At 38.8% G+C, this 26,022-nt stretch overlaps 1 protein-coding gene across 1 annotated transcript; it reads right to left on the bottom strand.

Annotated features, from left to right (window-relative positions):
- Positions 1 to 725: 725 nt before the first annotated feature.
- Positions 726 to 7,662, bottom strand: LOC115591231 (receptor-type tyrosine-protein phosphatase C-like). Its single transcript, XM_030433037.1, has 11 exons — positions 7,336 to 7,662; positions 6,987 to 7,232; positions 6,783 to 6,893; positions 6,334 to 6,462; positions 6,063 to 6,215; positions 3,954 to 4,100; positions 1,658 to 1,875; positions 1,492 to 1,552; positions 1,245 to 1,365; positions 1,060 to 1,097; positions 726 to 838 (listed from the first exon to the last, which is right to left on the bottom strand). Exons 1-11 carry the CDS (start codon positions 7,520 to 7,522, stop codon positions 795 to 797), a joined length of 1,455 nt encoding a protein of 484 aa, XP_030288897.1. The 5' UTR covers positions 7,523 to 7,662; the 3' UTR covers positions 726 to 794.
- Positions 7,663 to 26,022: the final 18,360 nt, after the last annotated feature.

Below are 26,022 nucleotides of genomic sequence, written 5' to 3'. Positions count from 1 at the left end.
GCATATACTTGGAGAGAAAACTGTAATTAACATGATTCATGGGTGAAAATGAAGAGATGATTTCTTTTGTATTCTGCATTTACCTGATCTCTCTGTGCCCTTTAATAACCAGTTCAGTCTGTTTTTACCAGTTTTTGATAATCATTTATTTAATGATTAATTAATTATAATTAATAATATTTATTTTTTTTTACCATATCTTTAAATGAATCTTAAAGTTTTGGTGACTATCACTTTTTAGCTAGGCTCATCTCCGAGGGAACCTTAGCTGGAATCTGAATCTGTTTTTCTGTAACAAGGTCCTTTTGTGGTTTGTGCGAGTTTGGTATCTCTGGTAATTATCAGTCAGGATATAATGCACTTGCTAGTATCCTGATCATGAATTTTTGTGCAAACGAAACAAAACACATTAATTAAACTATAGAATTGTTTTATGTCAACCCCAAACCTTAACTGTGTCAGTGCTTTTTAGCCTGAGTTTGCATATCACTACCCATTTTTTTGTAAATAATAGTTGATGTGAGAAGTGGCTTTGATAAGGCTTTAATTTTATTTGTAAACCTGGCTCCAATGAAAAATGTTAGGGAGGGAGTTGATTGTATTTGTGTATATATTTTTTTAGGTATTTTTTTTTCTACTGTTGTGCATCGAAACTGTAAAAGTGGGGAAACATAATAGTAACTTACAACAACACAACAGCAGAAATTTAATTAAAAGTATAAAATGGCAATGAGACCTGCAGCATGCTGAACATTTAGCAGAAAGATTCAGTGATTGGACGGCAGGCAGCTTCATCAGGCCCGTCTTCTCAATCCAGGAGGCTCTTCATTCACATAAACTACAACAAACAAAACGGAAATACGGTTATAATAAAAATACTTTTGTAACACCATTCAAAGGTTTTAGCACTGCAGTCATTGTAGAGTGGGAAATACTTTAATTGTATTCTTAATTGATAACGTAATCTAATAACCTAATAGCATAAATATCATACATCGTTTGAAGCTGCTGAATGTGACGATTGTAGAAAAAAATACAATAAAACTGAAGTTTACTTACCTGCTGTTGATTGAAGCCTCACATCTACAATCACTTCACTGTGGAGAAAAAAAGTGAAGTGAATACAGCTTGGCAACACAAAATTATGATGGTGTACAGGAAATTAAAACTCATTTCTGTGAAATAAGCCCAAAACAATAGGACAGTCAAACTGGAGTAGGAAATTGGATTCAAATGATCTTTACTCTCTGGACTTTCTGCGCTTCACAGCAAAGATCGGGTAGACGACCGCAACTGTGATCATGATGACGATGCCAATGGTGAAGAGGCTGAGCCGAACAATAAAGACAAGTCTGTTCCTAGTGTCTGTAAAATGATGGTTATAAGAGAAGAATAAAAAAGTGGTGGTGGTTATATTTAAAATACAATTTACATAAATTGTTGTGTGCACTGTAAGTCAGATCAAAACATGTGAAGTGAAAGTGCACGTACAGATTGTGTCATCATGCTCTATGAAAGGGTTGCTCTCATATTCTCCATTGAAAACAATCACCTGGAAAGAGAGAAACTCTGGTTATCAGCGATAAAAGCGTTTGAAGACAGATGAGGAATAAAGATGGGATCATTTTGTGTGTCCAAAAATGTGGATTATACAAACCTCCACTCTGTAGGTGGTAGAATAGCTCAGATCTCTGAATTTAAAACGACATTTCTTTTCTGTTTCTTCTTTAAGCAGCTTCTGAGGGTCATCACTAGCATAAAGACGTGCAATGAATTTCTCATCAGGTCCATTCAAACGTCCTTTATATTCACAGTATACTTGAATCACGTCATTCTCCCAACTATACAGTGACAGGTCAGAAACAGCATCTGGTACTGTAAGAGAGAAAAAAAAACACATTTACCCTCAGGTACAACGCTGTGTGTTAACTCACAGTGATATTACAGTTTTATTTGAACAGAAGCATAATCACTCTTAAAGTCCGTGTAAACCAAAATCAGCCATTTTCTTCTAAACACATTAAACGGGTCATAAATGTGTTTACTTAAAACATGTAAAAGCCATTCGGCCATGTAGAATTTAATTTTGGAGCTAGGCTCACAAACAGTTTTTCAACATTTCTGTGTTCAGGATTTAATGGGCGGGTCAGAAATCATGCAAATCAAATGGCCGCGTTACGTAACGCGGCCATTTGATTTGCATAAACCCCGCCCTGCTGCGGAAGTGGTATAAATACGTTCAATAGTTTGCAGCTAGCTAACCAGCCAACCAGTCAGCTAACCAGCCATGTCTCCTCCACATCTCTCTGCATCTTTCCTGGATGCCACAGTGTGCAGGGTGACTGCGCTGTTAGCTTATTTAAGTTTCCTTCGGATGAAACGTAAGGAAACGGGGGAGTCCATTGACGCTGGTCAACTCCGTCCCGGCTTGCATCCTCTCCTCCGCCAACGAGGAGATGTGACCGCTGCTGACCGCCGCTGACACTCTCCGTCCTGCTGACGGCGGGTCCCACCGGCATGATGTGGCCGCGCCGTCCCGCTAACGGCGGGTCCCACCGGCATGATGTGGCCGCCGCGCCGCAGCATGCCCTCCGTCCCGCTAACGGCGGGTCCCACCGGCATGATGTGGCCGCGCCGCAGCCGGCCCTCCGTCCCGCTGACGGCGGGTCCCACCGGCGGTATGTGGAGGTAGTATCAGGGCCGCATTATTGGTGAGCCGTCCCAGTGTGAACGGATAATCCGGAGGCGCGGAGCGAGGGCGTGTCGGTCTGACAGTCTAACTGCACAGGTCCTTCACTCACTACAGAGAAATGTCCCACAAAGCAACGTTACATGACCGAACAAAAGTAACGTAGTAACTATAACTTATATGAGGAAAACAAATCCCACAGCTGTATGTGGAGAAGCGTCTGTCCTCCTGTCCGTCCCCTCCCTGTCCTCCCGACTCTTCCTCACATTTCTGCTCACAAAACAGCGTCTGTCACGCTTGTCACAAGAGTGTTTAACTCACCGAGTGTTTGACGAAAATAAATCACTGCGACCGCCAGCCCTCCTGACCAAGACTTAAGGAAACTGTCCCCCAGAAAACAGCCTCAGTCCCCGCGAGTGACAGAGTCAGACAGCGTCCTGTTTACTGATGGTGATTATGTATAATTATGTAATTTAGCGCGAAAAACTTTACTCCGTCACTCTCCAGGATGTTTAGTGGGTCAGGATCTCAATCAATACACGTTATAACAGCATCTATATGATTATAAACTGTCCGCGGGTTTAGATAGACAAGGGGAACACCTGGGGAACACCTGGGGAACACCTGGGGAACACCTGGGGAGACACCGACGTCATTAACATGACGTGTAGCCCCCGCCGCATGGGCGTGGTTCCAGCGCCTCTAACTGACACGCCCCCAGCGTTTCACAGCAGAAAGAAGTGCTTGTTTTTCCATGATTTAGAGACCTAATTTTATATACTTAACAATTTTTTTAATCTTTCAAATTTGGCTCAGTGGTCAATGATACATGTTTCTTTGGTGTGACAAACTCATAACACAATTTTTTTTGCCACTTTACACGGACTTTAAGTGTTTTGCCAGGTTGATAGTGCTGGTTGTCAGTAATGATACAAATACAAAATGTGCAAGGGAATAAATTTAATCATTTTGCGCTGAAAATGAACTGTTTAATATCATTAAAAAAGATAACTGAATTGCCACAAACAATGTTCACTGTAACTGATTACAATTTAACCCTGAAAAATATTGTAATACTCTGAACGACTCTCTCAAGACACAAGACTCTCTGCGCTGCAGCACCTCGGACAAACAAACAGTGGCAAAAATAAAAACCTCAACACTGTGAAACACAAAAGATGAATGAATAAACAGTCAGAATAGTCCGTTTGTATGAGACATGTGTTGCTGTAATCTCCTCTAAAGATTTTATTTTCACACTTACTTCCAGCCTCAGTTTTCAGTGTAACTTCAGCTGATGTTCCCTCGGGGTTGTTGTTGTATTTGGGTTGGACTCTACAGGTGTAGTTGGTGTACGGTTGCAGTCCTTTAATATCACATGTTCCTCCTGGTGGATCTTTGAAAACTACCACTGTAACACAGTTTTATTATCTGGTTTAGTGTTTGATTGAATAAAAATGAAACAAACAATTAAGAAAACATACAGCAGACTGTTTTGTCGGTCAAGTTACCTATTAAGTGACTAGAAAATGGAGTCAACAAAACAGTCAGTCAGTCAATCAATCAAACGACTGACTGACCGATCAATCAGTCGATCAACATGTGAAAACTGAGGCTAAATATATATAATCAGTCGTGTTTCCAGCTCATCTTTAACTGTGCAGCAACTTTAAGCTGAAAATATTTTTGTCTGACCTCGTTCCTTCATATAGAATCAAAGATATTAATCTCTGACATGTTATTTCTGTGCCATAGTTCATGTGATGTCATAACTTGTTTACCTGCTGCAGGTTCTTTACACCTGCTGTCACTCAGGACACTAAAGCATGGAGCACTTTACTGAAGGTCCATGGAGGATTCTAATGTCCACACTATATTTCACTATTTAGGTAAAATGCTCACTAAAATAATCTCCAAGGACTTTCAAAGATGTGTCAACATAATTACTGTACACTATATTTTGGGTCATTTTTATATGTTATTATATCTTATATATGTTTATTATGTATATTATTTGTATTACTTAAGTTATATATATATATATATATATATATGCATTATTATTTTGTTACTGTTACATTATATGTTTCATTGTCATTTGCAGCACTTTAATTTGTGTGTTTTCATGTACAGTGTTTGGATTGATTGGTTGGTTCATGCTTTTGTTTTGGTGGGTACAGGTATGTGTGTGACGTAGTGGTCCGCCATGCGGATTGAGGTAGTTGTTGTGTTGTGAACCCCGACATGTGAGGTCAGAGAAATTGTACTGTTCTACCGTTATGGTGATCATTAACCTGTTACGGATTACCGTTCCAACATAGGAACACCCTTCACTAAGAGGGGGCGCTCCAAAACTTAGTAAAAACTTTGCTAATAGTTTTAAGCATCAGATCTTAACAGTATATACTCATGCCACACACTGTTGGAAAGCTGAGACTGTCGTGATTATTTTAAGTCCAAACACAAAGTAAAAAAGTTATTTCCAGACCATGTAATAGCCTTCTAAACTCACCATGACACAACATTAGAAAGAGCCCTCTACCGCAAGAAGCAAGAATGCCTGCATACCTTCGGAGTGTTCCCTTTTTCCACAGCTACAACATCATGCCACAATTTGTTTTTTCATAGTTCGCCAAGAGTCCATAAAATGGGAATATCCATGTCATTTTAGCCCAAACTAGCTACAAGTGTCGAACAAGCAAGAAACCCCAGGGTCTTAGCTTTCATTTGAGACCAAGATTATGTTTCTAGGTAAAGGGGTTCTCAAATTATAAGCCTTTGAATCTCAGTAGGCGCTCTTGGAAACCAAAAGTCCCTTTTGGAGTCTCAAAAAAGGACCCAAGCAAAACGCACAGACATGCCTTTAGAGTTTTGTTTTTTTTTAAATCGATTTTTTAGTCTTTTGACTTCAAATTTTGAGTGTAGCAAGCTGAGACCTGTGGCTATTGCATAATTGCTGTGTCCATAGACATACCTGAACCCTTATCAGTTTATTGACATTTGAATTGGATGGAAACCAAAACCTGTGTTCCAACCTCTGTAACTCTGTGTCAGTATGTCATAGAATCACACTTACACTTCTAGAAAAAACTTGAGAGCGTTACCTTTCCAATGGTACCAAGCATCCCTGAGTCTCAAACTATGTGTGAGCTGTCATGCTTTTCATTTCGGTATGTCGCTTTGGAAAAAGAACCTTAAAATGGGGGCGTTCACTAACAGGTTAAAAGAATACTGAAAACGAGAAGTGTAGCCCGCTATTTATCCACAGCCAGAGGAGACTGGAATACGCTACCAGACAAGAGAAGAGGGTTACAGATGCATTCCTGTGAAATGAATGAAAAATTATAAAGTTGGTCTAAATAATCTTACTTACACTTAGGTTTGTTTTGAGCAGGTGAGCAGCTGCAGTCATAAGAAAGCTTTGAAAGTGTTGGAAGAACATCTTGACAGTTGGTACTGTTCGTGGTCCAACTCAAATGGATGGAGGTGTCGGTTACACTTGGCTCCTTTTTGATTATTTGAAGATCTGTTAGGACACATTATAAATCTGTAACAGTAGTATCTGGTGTTTTGTCCATAGATATCTGAGGATACAAGTTGATTGTTCTTCTCATAGCACTGAGGTGAAGTGAATCTCAACCTACCACAGTTAATCCTGACGGGGATATCAATTGTGTTTATTATGATGTCGTTGTTGATGTCCTTAATGTGACCGATACAGCTGTAGTTTGTGAAGGGCTCCAGCTCAGAGAATTCCTTGATCTGTCCATTTTCTGAGGAGAAAGAAGAATTCCAACATTTATTCAACAACTGCTTCCACACAGCGCCTGTGAGCAGTTACACTTTGGAGTCAGATTAGATTCAGATGTGGACAGCAAATAAATAAATCACCTGTTCAGAATCACAATACCTCAACTTCCTCTTACCCCAAAAGTTTTTAAATAAAACTGATTTTGTATCACCATATCTGTTGTTTTTGTCTTTTTTTACAGAGTGATGTTACGGTGCATACTGCCTTTAAAGATTTTCATGTAAATCCATTCACAGTGTTGGTGACAGACATAGTCTCTGTACTTCTTGTCTTTCCACTTACCCTGACAGGTGTAATCAGTGGTGAGATGACACTTTGAAGGTAATGTTGTGTCTATCTCTGCAGGAAGTTTACGTTGAACTGATGGATGTATCTCACTTGGAATTAAGAAACCTGTAGAAGATGGAAAACAGCACATACATTAAAACATGATGGAGTAATGTCTCCACCACATGCAGAAATACAGGAGGACTCTGAGCTACATACCAACAGGGATGTTTTTGGTGAATCTGAAGGGAGAACAGTTTCCTGAAGTGAAGGTTGTAGTCAAATCTGAGCAAATATCATTGAAACCAGGTTTGATGCAGGATATTTTACTGTCACTTGTGCACGACTGAGCCGGAATACGATCTGATGTTGACATGGAGGAGCTGATGTCCCATTCACTCCAGTAACAAACAGATCCAGGGATGCATGATGAAGTGCTGCTGACGTCTTTAATGTCACTTTGACCTGCAACAGACAAGTGATGCACAGATGGTCAGTGTCACACACAGGTTCACTTCTTAAAGTAAAAGTAAGTTGCAGTTCAACAGTATGAATTATTTTTACTTACTCATGTTAAATGTTCTTGTTGTATGTTCACTGCTGCTGCAGAGTGTTGGTCCATCAGTGCCATCATTAAATGTCACATAATGCTCATATTCAGTACAGGGCTTCAGGTGTTTGATGTCATGTGATGACGTTTGACCGAAGTCAACGTTGACTGTCTTTCCAGTCTCATGTTGCCCCTCTTCATTCATCTTTATGGTGTAGAAGCCAGAGGGAGAGCCTGTGATGTCAATCTGGAGGCCAAACTTGATGGGTGTAACAGTGTAAGAACCTGCAAACAAAATCCACAGAACAATGAAATCTCTTTTATAAACAACCTGATGAGATGACTTCTTAAAATCTCAGTTGGTTCATGATAACGTAAGACTGATACTCACACAGTAGAGATGGAGTGACTGGTGGGGCTAAAGAATGAATTCAAATAGGATTAGAAAAGGGAAATGATACATATATGATTATAACACTTTGAAATAGCCTTCCAAAATAACTTTGAAAAAACGCTGCATTTCCTGCTAATGTTGGTGACCACATACATTCTGTTTCCTCTTGTTGCAGAGCTGGTGTTGCTCCTTGTCACTACTTAGTCTCATTTATGTCTTCAACACATTTGTTTAAGCAAGAGATAAAAAAACAAAAACAAAACAGCAGCACTGGGCAAGAGCAGATTTATAGACTGTGGAGGAAATGCGGTATTTATCTGCATGTGTTCAGTTGGACCTCACAGCTGCTGCTCTGAGTTCAAATTCTTCCTGGTTTTGGACTTATTGTTAAAGTCCTGACAGTAAAACATCATCGAAGTCCCCTAAAGGTTGCTGACGTTCACAGGATTGTCTCAGTGTTCAGTCCAGTGATACAGAGTTGTCATAATGCTGCACCAACAGCTACATAGATTAACGTCTTCATAGAGTTGATTTGATTTTTAAACAAAAGTTAATAAAGACTCTGACCTGACAGACCCTGATAGACAATCGAGAGAAACTTGACAGGCCTTTAAAACTTCCTCACTGTCAGACAGCCACCTTTAAGTCGCTCATTGAATTTCTAGTTCATTTTCAGTGCATTTCTCTGTCTAATCTACACTGTGCTCATAGAAAGTATAGAGCCACAAGTACGCCGAAATATCAGTACAGCTCTCTACACAGCTGATTGACTTCACTGGGTGTACACTGGCTGTGAGTGCTGCCTGTGTACTACGAGTGCTGCATAGCAGTGACGGAGGCTGTGACCAGTGTGCTGCTTGTGTGTCACGGAAGCTCTCAGTGAAGGTTCAGGAAACGCTCCACACATTTAAGTCGAGCAAAAGTGGAAGACGCATCTCACATATAGATCCTCTTCACACAGAATAGATCAACTTGCTAACATTTTGTCGGGGTGGAAATTAACAAAGTACAAATACATAATTTCCTTGAATATTCATTTTTCTCATCATGATTTACTTTTATTCCCAACATTTTTAAGACAAATATACTTTCTACACCTTACATTTTTTTTAAAACAGGCTCGTTACTTCAGTTTGAATGCATTTGAGAAGGATTATTGAATCTTTTTATTTTGCGTCATTGGATGCCCCCCTCCTAACATCACAAGACTTTGATGCGAAGAAACATCAAATAAGATGTAATGAGATGGAAACAGAGGGAGGGAGACTCAAATGGGGGGAAAAGGCATGTTAGACACTAACGTGTATCTGCCTGGATTTTTCTTATTTTCTCACCATGTTGTTGCTCGAGATTCTTTACCAAACCCAAATATTTGATGTACTGGGAATGAAACTCAACAATTGAATATCTTTGTGCTACTTTCACAAACATCTCTGACAAATCCTACTGATTCCACCTTTAAGCTGAATAGTCTTTGATTTACTTTTACATGACGTGCTGTTCAGTTACCTTTGCACAGAAATGGCTGGTAGAAATCTCCTTCAGAGGGACACTTTTTACTTTTACACTTACATTACTTGAGTAGAGAAGTTGAGTACTTCTACTTTTTACACTGCCATCTGTACTTCTTCTTGAGTAACGAATGTGTGTACTTTTGCCACCTCTTCATATTTGGTTCAGTAATAAAGTAGAAAATGACAGGCCTCACTCTCTGCTTCCTGCGTGGTTTTTCTGTTTAACTTCCGTGATGTTGAACCTCAGATTATCTGATATGTGCAGCAAGTATTGACTGTTATATGATTGTGCCGAGTCAGACGCATGGCGTATCTGAACTACATATTCTGTGTGTCTAATGTTCTGTTGTAGATTAAGTCGTGATGTTTCCACAGACACTTCTTTTGGGTCAACATATCTTCTGGTTGGTAGATTGTGGAAATGTTTGTACAGACAAACAGTTAGGCTGATACCCACATTATTCATATTATTAAATAGTAATGATAACCTTGTGAGTCTTAACAAAGGCACTCAAGGCTACAGTTGCATTTTTGTCTTCCTTGCCTAAAAATGTTGCACAAATGTTTCAAAAGATTTTGTTACTCCCCAAATTTACTTATCAACAGAGTTGTGTCTCCACCAGAGTCACAATATATTTCTTCACCTCTGCTATCAACGAATGTCATCAGTGAAGTTTTCAACAGAATGCTGAACAGTATATTTCCCGGTCTTCAGCTCTTTATTTATTTTGATGGCATATTTATCACAGATAGAGCTTGTGATGTTGAGTTTAAATGCAGAAATGTGGTCACTGAGACAGTGTGTAAGTGAACCTGCAAAAAACCTTTTTAATCATGAGTCTATTTGTGAAATGTGATTAAGCGTGCTCTGCTCTTTTACGGTTTTTGAATTATCGACCGCTAACCGACAAGAGTAGCTCTGAAATGCTCCATTTACTACAATGTAAATCGGGAGAAGGATTTCCAAAACTGCACGCTTTTTTAACTCGCTGCCATTTCCACATTTCTGAAGCTAGGACCACAAAACTTAATGAGTGTGTTCTTTAAGGCCTTTCTGGCTCGATCGTGAAAAAAAATTGTCGATATCATGTATGATTTTGACCAAATAGCACTAGTTTGACGTCCGAGATGTGAGGCAGAAATTGCTCTCAAATCAGCTCCCTCACAGGCCGTTGCTACGGCCCTTGCCAACGGTCACCTAGCAACCAAAAACAGCTGGGCCAAGAGAGAGAGTGACAGACAGACAGACACTAGACACACATCAGACAGACAGAAAGACAGACAGGAGACACACATCAGACAGACAGACGGACAGACAGACAGAGCGACATGTAGACACACACACAGAGCTGCTTAAGCGTGCTCTCACATGCACACAGACGCACACACACAGTATATTTCCCAGCATTTAAACGACATTAAACGATCATTTTTTCACTCATTCAATGTGCGGCTTGATCGGACTCTGTATGCTATAATTCAGTTCTCTAGAATATTAATCTTTCGCGTCGTAAGACGCGAACAGCTGCGAGACACTTCCCATAAGGAATGAATGGGATGAGGTCAAAAAACTCGCAAATCTGCGATGTTTTTCAAACATCTCCTGCTCTGGCATACATTCAGCTAGAAACGCCATTCCAGCTTTAAAATGTAGGCACAAGTCCTGAGTATTTAAGTTGCATTTGAACTTTTTTGCTATGATGTGTAGTTTTTGAACTGTGATCCTTGAATGAAGGTGAGTGATTTTGGAAAAATTCAGGGTTTTCAATGATTGTGTATGGCGGAATGTTCGTGCAGCAGCGTGGAGAGGGCCAACTGACAGAGTGAGAGAGACTCAAAAATTTGCTCCGAAATTTTCTCTTTCCGTGACGATCCTGACCACAAATTGGGCTCAAAAACAGTGATATTTCCCAGAGTTGTAGCCACACTTGTCTTCTTTCTCCCAATGTGTCTACTTTATCGGTAGGATTTACGGTTTTTAAATTATCGACCGCTAACCGACAAGAGTAGCTCTGAAATGCTCCATTTACTCCAATGTAAATCGGGAGAAAGATTTCCAAAACTGCAAGCTTTTTTAACTCGCTGCCATTTCCACATTTCTGAAGCTAGGACCACAAAACTTAATGAGTGTGTTCTTTAAGGCCTTTCTGGCTCGATCGTGAAAAAAAATTGTTGATATCATGTATGATTTTGACCAAATAGCACTAGTTTGACGTCCTAGATGTGAGGCAGAAATTGCTCTCAAATCAGCTCCCTCACAGGCCGTTGCTACGGCCCTTGCCAACGGTCACCTAGCAACCAAAAACAGCTGGGCCAAGAGAGAGAGTGACAGACAGACAGACGCGAGACACACATCAGACAGACAGACAGACACACACACAGGAGACACACATCAGACAGACAGAAAGACAGACAGGAGACACACATCAGACAGACAGACAGACAGAGCGACATGTAGACACACACACAGAGCTGCTTAAGCGTGCACTCACATGCACACAGACGCACACACACAGTATATTTCCCAACATTTGAACTACATTAAACGATCATTTTTTCACTCATTCAATGTGCGGCTTGATCGGACTCTGTATGCTATAATTCAGTTTTCTAGAATATTAATCTTGTGAGCTGTGAGACACTTCCCATAAGGAATGAATGGGGCGAGGTCAAAAAAGTCGCAAATCTGCGACGTTTTTCAAACATCTCCTGCTCTGGCATGCGTTCACGTAGAAACACCATTTCAGCTTTAAAATGTAGGCACAAGTCCTGAGTATTTAAGTTGTATTTGAACTTTTTTGCTATGATGTGTAGTTTTTGAACTGTGATCCTTGAATGACAGTGAGTGATTTTGGAAAAATTCAGGGTTTTCAATGATTGTGTATGGCGGAATGTTCGTGCAGCAGAGTGGAGAGGGCCAACTGACAGAGTGAGAGAACCTCAAAAATTTGCTCAGAAATTTTCTCCTTCCGTGACAATCCTGGCCACAAATTAGGCTCAAAAACAGTGATATTTTCCAGAGTTGTAGCCACACTTGTCTTCTTTCTTCCAATGTGTCTACTTTATCGGTAGGATTTACGGTTTTTGAATTATCGACCGCTAACCGACAAGAGTAGCTCTCAAATGCTCCATTTACTCCAATGTAAATCGGTAGGAGAAATTTCAAAACTGCACCCTTTTTTAACTTGCTGTCATTTCCACATTTCTGAATCTAGGACCACAAAACTTGATGTGTGTGTTCCTTAAGGCCTTTCCCGCTTGATGGTGAGGAAACTTTGCTGATGCCATGTTTGCTTTTTCGTCACGGGGCAAAGCGCACAGCCCACTCTCGCGATTTCCCTGTGGGGAATTGGCGAGGTTTTCTTCATGATAGATGTTGAACAGGCTGCTGAAGTTACAGTTACATTTACACACTCAAAGACAATATTGTAAAAAGCACATTCCTATTCATTAAAATATCATTTGAATTGTATTAATTTGTTTAAAAAAGTATTATAATTTGACATCATGGAATTGATTGATATGATTCACAATTAGTAGAAATGAATCAAAATAATCCTGAAATCTTGATGATGTAAAAAAAACAGCTGATAATGAATTAAAGGAATTCTGATCCAAATTAAAGAGGCACTACATAGTTTTGGAGGGAAAAAACCTGCAGAGAAAGATTTTGATTCATTGATTTTCATGCCTGAAGAAAGTGAATAAACAAACTGTCATCAATGGACAACACAGTTTCATACGTCGTACTTATGACCCATCTGAGTATCAACCTTTCTAGCATCAAGCAGCATCCTGGGGACCTTAATTCCCTCTGAGGACAGCTTGCTTATTCAGTTATGAAATACTGTACATCAAATGAATATTTTGACTTTACCTCATTCTTACTGTAAATGTTTCCTTTTCTGAATTGTAATTTCTTCTCTGAAACTATATAATGCTCCTTTTAAAGGTCCAATTGACCTGTATCAGTATTTGATGAGTAGGGAATGAGTCAAAAATCAACTTTTCGAAGTAAGACCTTTAAAAAAAACTGTTTTAAGTCAGAGTGCTGAGGATGAATAACTCATCTCTCAGCCTGAGGAAAGAAGCTGCTCTGTAGGTCTGATGGTATGGTACAGCACCAAAGATTACTTGGCGGCAAAAATCAAGCTAAAAGGAAAGTTCCATATGATAGATTTAAAATGATACAAAAATATGGGTACTGAATATAACAGATGGCTGATTTAAAAATTAAATTGACACTCACACTGGATCAGCTAGAAAATGTAAACACATTTTAGAGGTTAGAAAACAATTTATAAACACATAAAGTTCATTCATAAAGCACTTTACAAGTACAGATAAATGTATTTTCTGAACTACCTGTTGCCTATTCATCAACTGTGTCGGGTTCTACTCTCATCTGTCTTCATGTAAACAAATAATCAGCATCTGAAATAGGGAATACTACACATGTATATGGAAGTTAAATCATGTCATTAATCAAGAGCATAGATTTTCAGTTTGAGAGCATGATTTCATTCCTTTTCAGTGACACAGCTCTTTCGCATGCTCAGATTTTTTCTCCTCATGCTCACATTTTGTTCTTGCATTTAAATTTCTTCTGCTCTCTTTCAAAATGTCAGCTTGAACTCAAAAATCACATGCCCGTGTTCACATTTCTCCTTCTTGCACACAAAAATTTCGCTCGCATTCAAATGTGCCCTCTGCGCGCTCAGATCTAAAGTGCACACGCTCAGAACACACACACACTCAAAAATGTTGGGTTATTTTGGTAACCCAATTTATGGGTTGTTAGTGTTGGGTTAAATTGTTGAGTAAGAGTAACCCATTTTCTGGGTTGTAGGGCTAATATTTTAACCCAATTTCTGGGTTTTCAAGGATATGCACCATTTTTGGGTTGTTTTTCAGAGAATAACCCATTTTTTGGGTTAGAGGCTTGTTTTTTTTTTTTTTATTAAAAAGTTATTTTTTTCTTGACGGGGAGTATTTTATGGAGTAATCCCATTAACATTATTTATAATCACACACCTTATGTACATGAAATGCGTCCTTTACCTTTTAAAGATGTACTAAATACTTAAGCATGCTGTATATGAATACTGTGACCATACACAGCAATGTTGGTGGTAATAATAATAATAAAAGTGCTGAGCAGCTGCAGGGATAATTTTTTATTCCGAGTTAATTTCTGATTCACCCTCCGAAGCAGAAGGAGGCGCTAATGCGCATACTACAGTGATTCCTTACCGCTCTTTGAAAAAACACAGAAGAAGAAAAGTTTTGAACGTTGCAGAGAGACGCTTGGCGGCTGGAAGCAACAGGAGTCAGAAAGCTTGACCTACGCGGCAGCAGTCAGGACTTACTGTAAGTTTTGAATGTTAATATTTATTCACTTTTACTTTTCCGCCATGGATTGTAATAAAGTATTTTTACAGCAGAGGCAACACTCCGCTAGCCACCATGGTGCTAACTAGCGAACCAATTACAATGAATGTAATAGTTAGCTGCCAGAACTAGCGAGCTAACATTAGCTAACCTAGGTTACAACTTGATTTCTCAGAGGAGCCAAGCTCACAAACAGTATATTTTGATATGAGATGAATGTATTTCCCATCATTGCATCTCTCTGTTCCAGTTTTTAGAAGTCAAGACAGAGTTAAGGAAGATAACTGGAGATATGATAAAGATAGTACCAGGTAACATTAATCCAATGAATGAATTCTATCAACCGCCACTCCCGCCTCTGTAAATACATTTTTTTTCTCAGACAATGTTTTAGTTTGGAAAGTTAACCCTGAATCATATGACCTCCCACATACATATATCATTGTTTATTCTACTTGCCAGTTTGATCAAGGGAAAACTAAAACTAAACTAGCTGTAGTCTGTGATATTTGGGTGAGCTAATAGAAATTAACTTGTTATATTAAGTAGTAAGTATAAGCAATTCTGTTTTAAAAGTTTTAGATGGTGGTCTTAATTTTGTCATTTTTTTCTTTGCCTTTTAGGTATCTGGTTCCAAAATGATCTGGACGTGTAAGTTGTGCATAGCTTCTTTCACCTCCAGAATACAGTTATTTAGACACCACAGGCTGCAGCACAGCCACTATTCCAGAATCAGCCCTCGTATATGTCTCTATACTGATTGCATTTGTACATTTCCCCTTCATTAGAAAGATGATGGAGACCACATTTTCTTACGCCGACAGACCATAGTGATGTCCTGCCAGTGAACGAGCTCATGGACCTCTGACCTGCTCTCAAAATAGAATCTTAGGTAATATGGATCAGCTCTCTCTTTTAAAGTGAAAATTGTGATTCTTACTCATCTGGCCGCTTCATGAATGTGTGCTAGATTCTTCGAATTGAACTGTTTTTTTAAGTGTTGTTGCTGTATTCTCCTGCTGTTATTTCAATGTAGTTGTATGCAGAGTTCCAGCGGATTACGAATCAGCACCTGCCCAACACATTCTATGCTGAGCATGACCACCATCTTCCTCAACTGATGACCTTATTCAGACAGAAGGCATCAAAAACTGGGAATACAGCAGATTCTCTGGCTGAAATTTTAAAGTCCACAATGAACAGGTAAATAGATTATTACACATTTCATAGGTTGAACCATCACAACATTGAACAGGTTCAATGATTCAAATGAGCTTTGTGAATTTTGCAATTAGTCCACTTTTTGTTTGCCATTTGTCTGATTGCATTAAAGATGTGAACAGGGTATTTGTGGACATATGTTCTGATTTGACTGTTTAAAATCAGCTTTGTTCAGTAAATTCTTCAGTGTATACAATTCTGTTTTTATCTGAATAGGAAATCCATGACATCCACACCAAGCGCTCTACTGTCCTCCACGCCCTTCCTGTGTATCTGTTTGAGGATGTTTCTGGATTTTTCAGAACCTGCACAGTGAGTCTCCTTAAGTTACTGACTACTGTCTATTATGTAAACAGCTCATCAAAATAACATGTTTTAGGACTGACCTTTGTTTAGTCTACCCATACAGTTTTCGTATATGGTCTGTTTTCTTTCTCTTCCCTCCAAAGGAACTGTATTGGCGTTATGTCCAGAGTGATAAGATGTTCAGTAGAACATTTTCCTGTAAATGTCTTTTAGTTTGGTTTCAGTCACTCACACCACTTAGATTCTCTGGTAATTTGTGAGGATTTGAATCATGGATCTTATGTTTTCCACCTCTTACAATGAGACCCAGGTCTCCCTTGTAAAAAAGGTACTGGATTTCAATGGGACTTGGTTAAAGAAAGATAAATGAAATGTTATCTGTTCTGTTCCATGTGTTAGTTTGTGATTAGTATCTCTTTTTCATTCATTCAGGACGAGTCTGATGAGCCAGAGCTTGATGGTGTTGCAGTGGGCCTCCTTGCTGTCATCAGTGACCATGACACAATCCAGTTCACTACCACCCTGTGAGTCGTCATTGAAAGGAATTAGCCAGGAAGCCAAAGGCACTTTTATAGCTGATAACAAAAGCTAATTTCATTAGTGTATTATTTATTATTGTTTTTGATTACTGATTATTTTACTGACTATCAGATTAGTTGTTTGGTCAATATCAGAAATTTGTGAAAAATATCTATTTCCTATGGACTCAAGTGACCAAGAACACATTTGGAAGGCTAGAATCAGAAAATTTTGAGTTTTTCTTCTTAAAAATTTTGCAAATAATCAGTTAATCTACTTATTGCATCTCTACAATCTATTTTTTGTTCTATTTATTTTAATTTATAAATGTTTATTTATTTTTCTGTTTAATTTTAACACTGAAGTGTGCTAAAAGGGAGTGGGCAAGAAAATACTGTTCAGTTGCAGATGTTCATGACTTTTAGATATATTAAGTTTGTTAAATTCAGTTTAATTGAGGCAATCAATTGCCTCAAAAATTTTAAGTTTTGGGTCACATGTTTTCAAGTAAACAAACTCAACATGTGACTAATGTGTACTTAAAACAATGACAACACAAACTAATAAACATTGAGTTTGGTTAAAATGGTGTGGTTGTGTACTTAGTGTTAATGTATCCATTTTAAGGTGTTAATTGTTGCTGGAGCTTCTGTTGAACACATCGTTACTTTAGTAAAAACAGTGTAACAAAAATATATAGTGTGTCAAACTATGTTGAAATTTCAACGTTGATTGGATTTGCAAAATCTAAATTAAAATCAATATTGATTCAATGTTGGCAAATTCACCTATGTTGAGAAACGTGACGTAGGAATGACGTACTATTAGATTAGATTTGCAAAATCTAAACAAAATTCAACGGTTATCCAGCACTAGCACCTGACGTTGATTCAACAGTGACTCAGCGTTAAAATTGGATTAATCAGTTTGTCCAATAATGTAAGACAGGAAGTAAAGGAGCCTGTTTAAGTTAAGGAAGTAGTGGAGCCCGGCATAACCCAACACTATTCAATTTAACCCAATTGCTGGGTTGAATAAGGACGAACCCATTTTTGGGTTATTTTAACCCAACAGGTTGGGTTATTTTTTTCGACCCAACTTTTGGGTTGAATATTTAACCCAAAAGTTGGGTTATGCTTAACTACAATGTTGGGTTATTTTAACCCAACTATTGGGTCAGAGACGCGATAAATTGCGCAACCCAACAGTTGGGTTAAAAATAACCCAACATTGTAGTTAAGCATAACCCAACTTTTGGGTTAAATACTCAACCCAAAAGTTGGGTCGAAAAAAATAACCCAACCTGTTGGGTTAAAATAACCCAAAAATGGGTTCGTCCTTATTCAACCCAGCAATTGGGTTAAAATTGGGTTATTTTTTAACCCAACTGTTTTTAGTGTGCACCTGCTCACAGGTCAAGTTCTGCTCTCGGATCTCTCCTCTGCTCACGGATTTTTCTTGTGTATCAACACTGTCAACCAATAGAAGGCCAGCTACTGTTGACCAATCAGATTACACCCGCTTCTTTGCGGGGCGGGCACTCTTTCTACTGGGTTTATCTACTTCCGCCCTCCAGGCTGTTAAATGTGGTGGTTGCCTTTATTTTTTGACGATCTTTGGAATAAAATATCAGTTAATCAATACACCAGCGCCCGTGCTTTTCATTACAGTAGCTACATCAACATAAAGTAGAACAATAGCTGCTGTACTTTCGCCATATTAGCCAGCTGCCCAGGCAGCGGGATATATCTTATATAGTATAAATACTGTGAGTTAAGTAAGATCGCGATGATAGTACAGGGGTTTAAATGTTCGTTTCATATCGATTTTTGCTTCATGAGACGCTGTTTCGCATCCCGGCTCGGCCGGCACCCTCGCTCGTGTAATGAAAAATGATGTAATGACACTATGATGATAAATACGCTATCATCATAGCGTATTTTTCATTCATCCGTTTTTCATTACACGGATCCTACTACTGCAGGGGTTCTCAACCCTTTGCAAGCTGCCCCCCCCCCAAAGCTGGTTCATTGCAGTTGGAAAAACGTGCAGTGTCAGTGGTCACGTCTTCTTCCTTGATTAAAAAAAATAAATGAATTAGACCCGGCATTTATTTGGAACCTGCGGTTATTTATCAAAATATACACCTGCACCTGGCGTTTAAAGTGGACCCTGCGGTTAATTGAAACTCGGCTATTATATAAAGTACATTTACACCCCGCTGTGTACGCCGGGCCGGGATGAGAACCAGCGTCCCATGAAGCAAAAATCATCATTGAACGATATTCTCAACCGCTGTACGATCGTCCCGATCATAACCACTCTGCAGTATTTATACTATATAAGATATATCCCGCTGCCTGGGCAGCTGGCTAATATGGCGAAAGTACAGCAGCTATTGTTCTACTCTATGTTGATGTAGCTACTGTAATGAAAAGCACGGGCGCTGGTGTATTGATTAACTGATATTTTATTCCAAAGGTCGTCAAAAAATAAAGGCAACCACCACATTTAACAGCCTGGAGGGCGGAAGTAGATAAACCCGGTAGAAAGAGTGCCCGCCCCGCAAAGAAGCGGGTGTAATCTGATTGGTCAACAGTAGCCGGCCTTCTATTGGTTGACAGTGTTGATACACAAGAAAAATCCGTGAGCAGAGGAGAGATCCGAGAGCAGAACTTGACCTGTGAGCAGGTGTGTGTTCTGAGCGTGTGCACTTTAGATCTGAGCACGCAGAGGGCACATTTGAATGCGAGCGAAATTTTTGTGTGCAAGAAGGAGAAATGTGAACACGGGCATGTGATTTTTGAGTTCAAGCTGACATTTTGAAAGAGAGCAGAAGAAATTTAAATGCAAGAACAAAATGTGAGCATGAGGAGAAAAAATCTGAGCACGCGAAAGAGCTGTGTCACTGAAAAGGAATGAAATCATGCTCTCAAACTGAAAAATCTATGCTCTTGATTAATGACATGATTTAACTTCCATACATGTACCGCACGGTGCCTCATTAAGGTTTTTCACAAGATCAAGACCACGCTTTCAACAAATCCTGATCTGTTTGCTGCAAAGAAGTTGTTGCATTCTCTAACCTCTTCTTCATTAAATAAAATCAAATGAGTTTGTCTTGAAGAACAGAAAACGTTCCTTGTAGATAGGTAGGAGGGAAGATATGACTAGAAATCATTTCTTAAATCCTATTTTTATCGTATAGTTGATTGATTTTACTTTAACTTCCCCACAATTTCATTCATTTAAATCCAGTCAGTGCTTTTTAACTCTGTTTATTTTATCTACACTGATTGTAACAACAGGAAGGTTTTAAAATGTTCTTATTTTATATCATTTGATGAAAGCTGTGAAAGTGTAGTCTTGTGAAGTCAAAGTAAACCTATGTCCTTGTATAATTCCAAATTATATATATGGATATGAAAGACATACAGTGTTCAGGAATAATTATAGTATAATGATGAATTATGTTACATTTTGTTTGATTTTGTATAATATATGTATACTGTATAATACATATATGATTCATATTTAGATGTATACATATTTTGTTTTATATATATATATATATATATATATATATATATATATATATATATATATATATATATTTGTACTTTACATTACCTCAAAGATTAACTCAAAGGTCATTGAGGGAAGGCCTCATTTACATTGATGTCAAGAAACAACTTAAAATGAAATAAAAGATACAAAATATGAAACGAATCATAAAACCACAAGTTAATCAAGGGTTAGGGTAAGGTTATTAAAATATACAGTTCAGTTCACAGCTGGTTTATATTAAATGTCATGTTGTTAATTATTCAAATTATACATGAGTTTTTATTTGGAAGGTGATATTTTACTCAGTGTTTCCAAGATGTTATTGTTGAGGAGTATGGATCCGTGGGCCTTTATGGATCATTGCTCTCTTCTGTTTTACAGATTGTGAAGGACTGCTTGGTCGTCCTCCTGGATCCAAATTCTTTACATATATTTTATATAATCTACTTGATAACGCTTTCATCAGAAATGCTGTCAATGAGATCTGTATGCGATCTGTTCTGTTCCGTAGATGTGCCAGCTATTGCACGTTTTCGGAAGTTCGTCCTTACTTTAATTGATCGGATTAGATTTGAAAATTAATCTTAACTGTTTCGAGACTATTGGCTGTTAATAAAGTGATGTTGAACTGAAAATCATATTGATCTAAAATAGTGTTTTATCATTTTCCCAATTCAAAAAGAAAAATGAGCAAATCTCTAATAAATGATCACTCACTAAAAGATATAAGATGACACGGCCCTATTATTGAAAAACAAAACAAAAACTGATGATGATGATGTTGAAGATGTTTACTTACTGTTGGCCAAAGTGACTCCAGCCCAGAGCAGCAGGACCTGGACACCACAGAGACCTGCCATGTCCAGGAGTCAGGGTGCACACAGCTACAAAAAAGCAAGACAGTCCAATAAGGAGACATTCAATCACCCATAGGGAAGTTGTATTTTTCTCTTTAAGGCTTAGAAAGAAATTACTTATTTTATCTTCTGACGGAGCTTTTTTACCTGTTGAACTAAACTTTATCTGTGATTTGAAGTCATATATGTGGGCGTTATATTCCTCCCACAGTCTGCGTTCGTCTCCGCTGTATATATGGTGAAAGGAAGCCCCATTTCCGCTAAGCCACAGTAAACATGATATCCTGTTTTATCTACACCTAGAATCTGTTTTCTTCATAGCTCTTTATTTTCAATTTTTTTTATTAGTCACCAAAAAATTAAAACTCAGTCATTATCTGCTCACTCCCATGCCTATGGAAATTTTGTAGTCCACTTAACACTTCTGTAGCTTGACAGCTGCAATATTCTCCTAAACAACTGAAGTAGACGGAGGCTTGTTTTAAAATGTAAAAAAACAACGAAAAACATAAATGAAGGAATAAATAAAATAAATGGCCCCATAAAGCTCATTGGTATAATCCAATTCACCAGAAGCCCTGAGATCCCAAATAGATTTTTTGATATTTACACCTTTGGGCCCCCATCCAGACGGGGTACTCACTAATGCTTTTTGCTTTGCAACTACGGTGAGGAGTGTTTAAATAACATTTTTTCAAATCAGTTTTGGAACTCTGCTTATGGACACTTGGATTATGATTCAAAAGCTGTATGGAGCCATTAGTATTTTTTTGGGGGGTTGTTTTTTACACTTTAAAACAAGTCCCCATCTTTTTAAGTTATTTAGGAGTGCGGCAGCACTATGTTTGCTGTGAAGCTCCAGAAATGTTTTGTGGACTACTAACGTCACCAGACCACCAGACAAGGTTGATAGTTAACATAGATTATTGGTGTGATTTACAACATAGCCAGACTGTACTGAACAAATGCTGGACTGGAAGATTATGGAATACTGGAGGCAACAAGGAATACATCTGCTGAATTTTGTATTCAGGCAAAATCAGACAGTTACATTTGGACACATATTTGTTGTTTATTTGTAAAATGATTCAGAGGGTGGAAAAACAGATAATCTCAGATAATTAAAACAAAGGTCAATGATGTTTAGCATGGGTATTTAGTATCCACTTGGTGTTAAAGCAACATTATTTAACAATTTTACCTTAAAATTACCAATTCATTTTGATGATAAGCATGATTTATGCTTCTGTGCTGAATCGTCATTTTCCTTACAGCGTAGACTCTGTGTAGGTCTGACGTGCACCTCTCCAGAAATATAACTGCACGCTGCAGCGACGAGGAACCACAACAACTGTGATTGGTCCACATAGAAGCATCAACATTATTTAGTTTCTCTTCCGGTGCGTAGCGACGGTGCAGATTGCGGGAATAGTAATCTGTAGTATCCCCAGTAAGCACACTGCTCTCTTTGGCTGTTGATATCCCTCCTGATTGGCCTGCTGCTCTTCTTGGATGATACTTCTCCTCTGGAGCCACTTTTCACTGCAGGAGTGTCTCTGGGCGGGAGAGAGCAGACTGGCTGAATGTCCGAATGGCAGGCTGCCCGAAAACGAGCAGCACAGTGGCAAAGGCTGGCTTGCTAAAACCCAGTCGTTTAAGATGGGTTCGTGTGGAGAGGCTGCCCTCCCTGCAGACACCGCCTGTCCGCTCTCTCTAGCTCAGAGACCCAGCTATGAGCTGAAGGAGTCTGTGTGTTAAGGGGGAAGTACAGCTGACAATCCACTTACTGCCAACAGCAACACAGATATGAGCCTCACAAAATCAAAACCTGCATGACAGACGCCAAACCGCTGTTGCTATGTTTTGTGTTGTAGCACTTGCTTAATGTTTAGCTGTGTTAGCAAAGTAATTGACTTGCTAGATTTTCACAAGTGTAGGATAGTATATGGGGCTCACGTGGGCGGCACCATAAATATATAATGTAGGAGACACTGCTCACACACTACTTTGATATATATGATAATTAATCACTGGTAATTAATTTTACACTCGTAAATGGGGCACCACCTCCGTGTTTAGTTATTGGAATAACCCGGAGGACATTATTCCAAACACCTAACTGTACCAGTTGGCTTGGACAATTAGAGTCCATTGAAAGTCAATTTATTCAGTCTCAGTATTCTGAAGTAGTGACTTCTTTGCACATATCCGTCGGTTCTCCACATTAAAATTAAGTTCCAGACAAAGATAAACGATTATATATGTTTATTGACTAAATAATTTGGGGTAAAATAATGACATGACAATTTCAGACGAACAACAGATAACAGAAAAGGTAAAGACTGTAATAAGGAAAGTAATAACGTTGTGTGACCGTCGGTAGATGGTAAAGTTAAAGGGTCGGGTTATATATATTAAATATTATGTGAGTAATTTTTAATACTACGAGACCCTAATCTTAATTCTCTTAAGTTCATAAGATAGAAGTTAGAACTTAGACAGAAGTCATAACTTTAGACAGAAGTCAGAACTTTAGACACCACTCATTCTCACGTGTGTGGATCCAGCTGCATGAAGACGTTCAGCCGGTTTTGTCTGGGAGTCAGGAGGCACTGAAGTTTGGTGTTCTTGAGAGTTCTGGGTTGGATTACGGCACAGCGTGTCGGTCCAGTAGCCAGAGGGAAGGCCGGTACTCTGGTGAGGAACTCTCGGTCCGAAGGCCCAGCGGGGTTTCCGCCTTGGGAGCGCTGGGGGCAGAGTCGGTCTCACCCGGGAGCACACAAAGTCTCTTTTTGTTGGAGACTCCTAGCAAGGCTTGCAACGTTCTTCATCAGATGATCACAGTCTTGAAAAAGACTTTTCTTGGTGGTTTCAAGTAGTAGTACTCAAGTTCTGATTCTGAAACTAATTCAACTTCTTCTGAATCAGGTGGTGATACTTTAACAGTATAAAATCAAAAAGAAAAGAATTTGTTCTATTAAAAACTTGAATAAAACACTTAAAGTAGGGATTCAATTTGCTTGTCTTAGAGCTTGTTGCAAAAATAAAAGTAAAGATTACTTTAAAAATAAAAATAAAAATGAAAAGCAAAGTGTGAAGAGAAGAGAAGAGAAGAAGAAGGAGAAGAAGCAGGGAGAGAAAAGGAGCTGGGAGAGAAGAAGCGCCCGGAGAAAAAGAATGAGAGAAGGGATGCTGGGAGAGTGTCTGTTTTATGACCTGCAGCAGGCAGACTGAACGGGGGGGGGGGGGGGGGGGGGCTGACAGTGTCACACCTCCTGTGATCTGAGTTGAGGCTCCCAAAAAGTTAATCTAACTATACTATTGCATTTAATGTTTTGAAATCATGTTTTAACCTTCCCAAAACTTCACCATCTTAAAAGTCGAATTTTTGCCTTCGTGAAAAGATGCAACATGATAATGATCATTTGTCATTCAAAAGAATTATAACCTGATTAAGACATGAAGCCATAAAGTATACAACATATAACAATAAAGTATACAATACACAGTAGAACCAAGGACTTATGTCATATTCCTTGTAGTTCTATCTTTAACAAAACATATCAGACATTTAACTGGTAAATAACACAAGTATTACATGAGGAATGATGATCTCCAAGTCTCTCCTCCATCGACAAAGGGGAGGGGTGGTTTCTGTTGACCTCAAACTTATTGAGTAATAAACTTCATTTGAGCTTGACAATAACATGGGAAAGATCTATTGTATGACCTTCTTACGCTATTTTGGAATCTGCTAAAATTAAGAAGTTGGAATTGTAGTTTATTAGTTATTTTGGACGTATTTGAATTTGGGTGAGAATAAAAGACAGGAATTGGAATGTCAGACCCAGGAACAGCAACGGTCGTAAATAACAGTTGGACATGTGAGGAGAAGAACACACAGATTAGGTTTCCCATTAAGCCTTCCCCCACTGGAGAATGTTCCAGAGGGAGAGAGACGTAGATTAGTAAGACACCTTAAGTCACAACGTCTATGTTAGAAAACAGTCTTCCTTCCTTTTGGTGTGGATAAAGAAAACACTATCGGGCTTGACCTTGTTTGACCTTAGGAAAAGGGGTTCATCTTCTTTGGAGGAAGGGGAACAGACCAGATGTGCTTAGTCGTTGTAAATTACTAAAAGAAGATCTCTGGTGATCTGTTTATAGCAGGATAAACAACATTCTCTCACTTTGTGGAGATGAGAGGATTTGCCAGGCCCGGGTATGGGGGGGCTTTCAGTCCCATATGCTGGAAAAAGGAGTCGATTTGGGTTAAAGGTAATCATGGCCGAAATGAGACCACTTTAAGATGCAGAGACAAAGGCTTATGTTCCTACATTAGGCAAGTAAGCAAGTTCAGCCAATAGTATGTTATAGCTGTGTGTTCTTGTCCCTGGTTCAGGTGACTGTAGTTGGTGTTTCTGTCAAGTTCTGTCAGTCTCGTGCAGCACTTGTGCAAACTTTGAGTGCCACATAGCAGAAATGCCTGAGCAAACATGTTTACCTGAAGAATGATGTTTTCAAGACCTTGGTATAGGACATAGTTTGTTTATTTTCTTGTAGTTAGCACGTAATGTGCCATTAGGTCTGAGAAGTTGTTACAGAAACCTGGAACATTTATGACAGCTGTGGAAATTGTGGCAGGGGGAGGGGTGCAAATCACACAAATTTCAAATTATTAACTGTAATGTCAGAGTTGTTTTTACACAGTATAATAGTGTACAGATGAAAACAAACACACAACACAAAAGAGCTCCATTAACATTCATTGCCATTGCTACAATTCCCAAGCCAGTCCCAGCAGTTGATTCACATGAAGGCATTTATTTGTATGGTCCATTGTTTGTCAGCCAAATATATATTTAGAATTTGTGGGTAGTTGAAGGGATTGATTGCAGCTAAAAGATGACAGTCATATGATCAACAACACCTGTAG

The sequence above is a fragment of the Sparus aurata genome, chromosome 11 (genome assembly GCF_900880675.1).
Source record: "Sparus aurata chromosome 11, fSpaAur1.1, whole genome shotgun sequence".
Taxonomy (NCBI): Eukaryota; Metazoa; Chordata; class Actinopteri; order Spariformes; family Sparidae; genus Sparus; species Sparus aurata.
The sequence above is the reverse complement of the archived record's forward strand: the minus strand, read 5'-3'. Positions and strand labels throughout refer to the sequence as shown.

Excerpts from the sequence above, each read along its gene's own strand:
- LOC115591231 (XM_030433037.1), bottom strand. The coding sequence starts at position 7,522 with ATGAATGAAGAGGGGCAACATGAGACTGGAAAGACAGTCAACGTTGAC. Across the intron at positions 6,463-6,782 it reads CACTGATTACACCTGTCAGG|AAAATGGACAGATCAAGGAA; the intron begins GTAAGTGGAAAG and ends CTTTCTCCTCAG. Across the intron at positions 1,098-1,244 it reads AAGCGCAGAAAGTCCAGAGA|TGAAGTGATTGTAGATGTGA; the intron begins GTAAAGATCATT and ends TTTTCTCCACAG.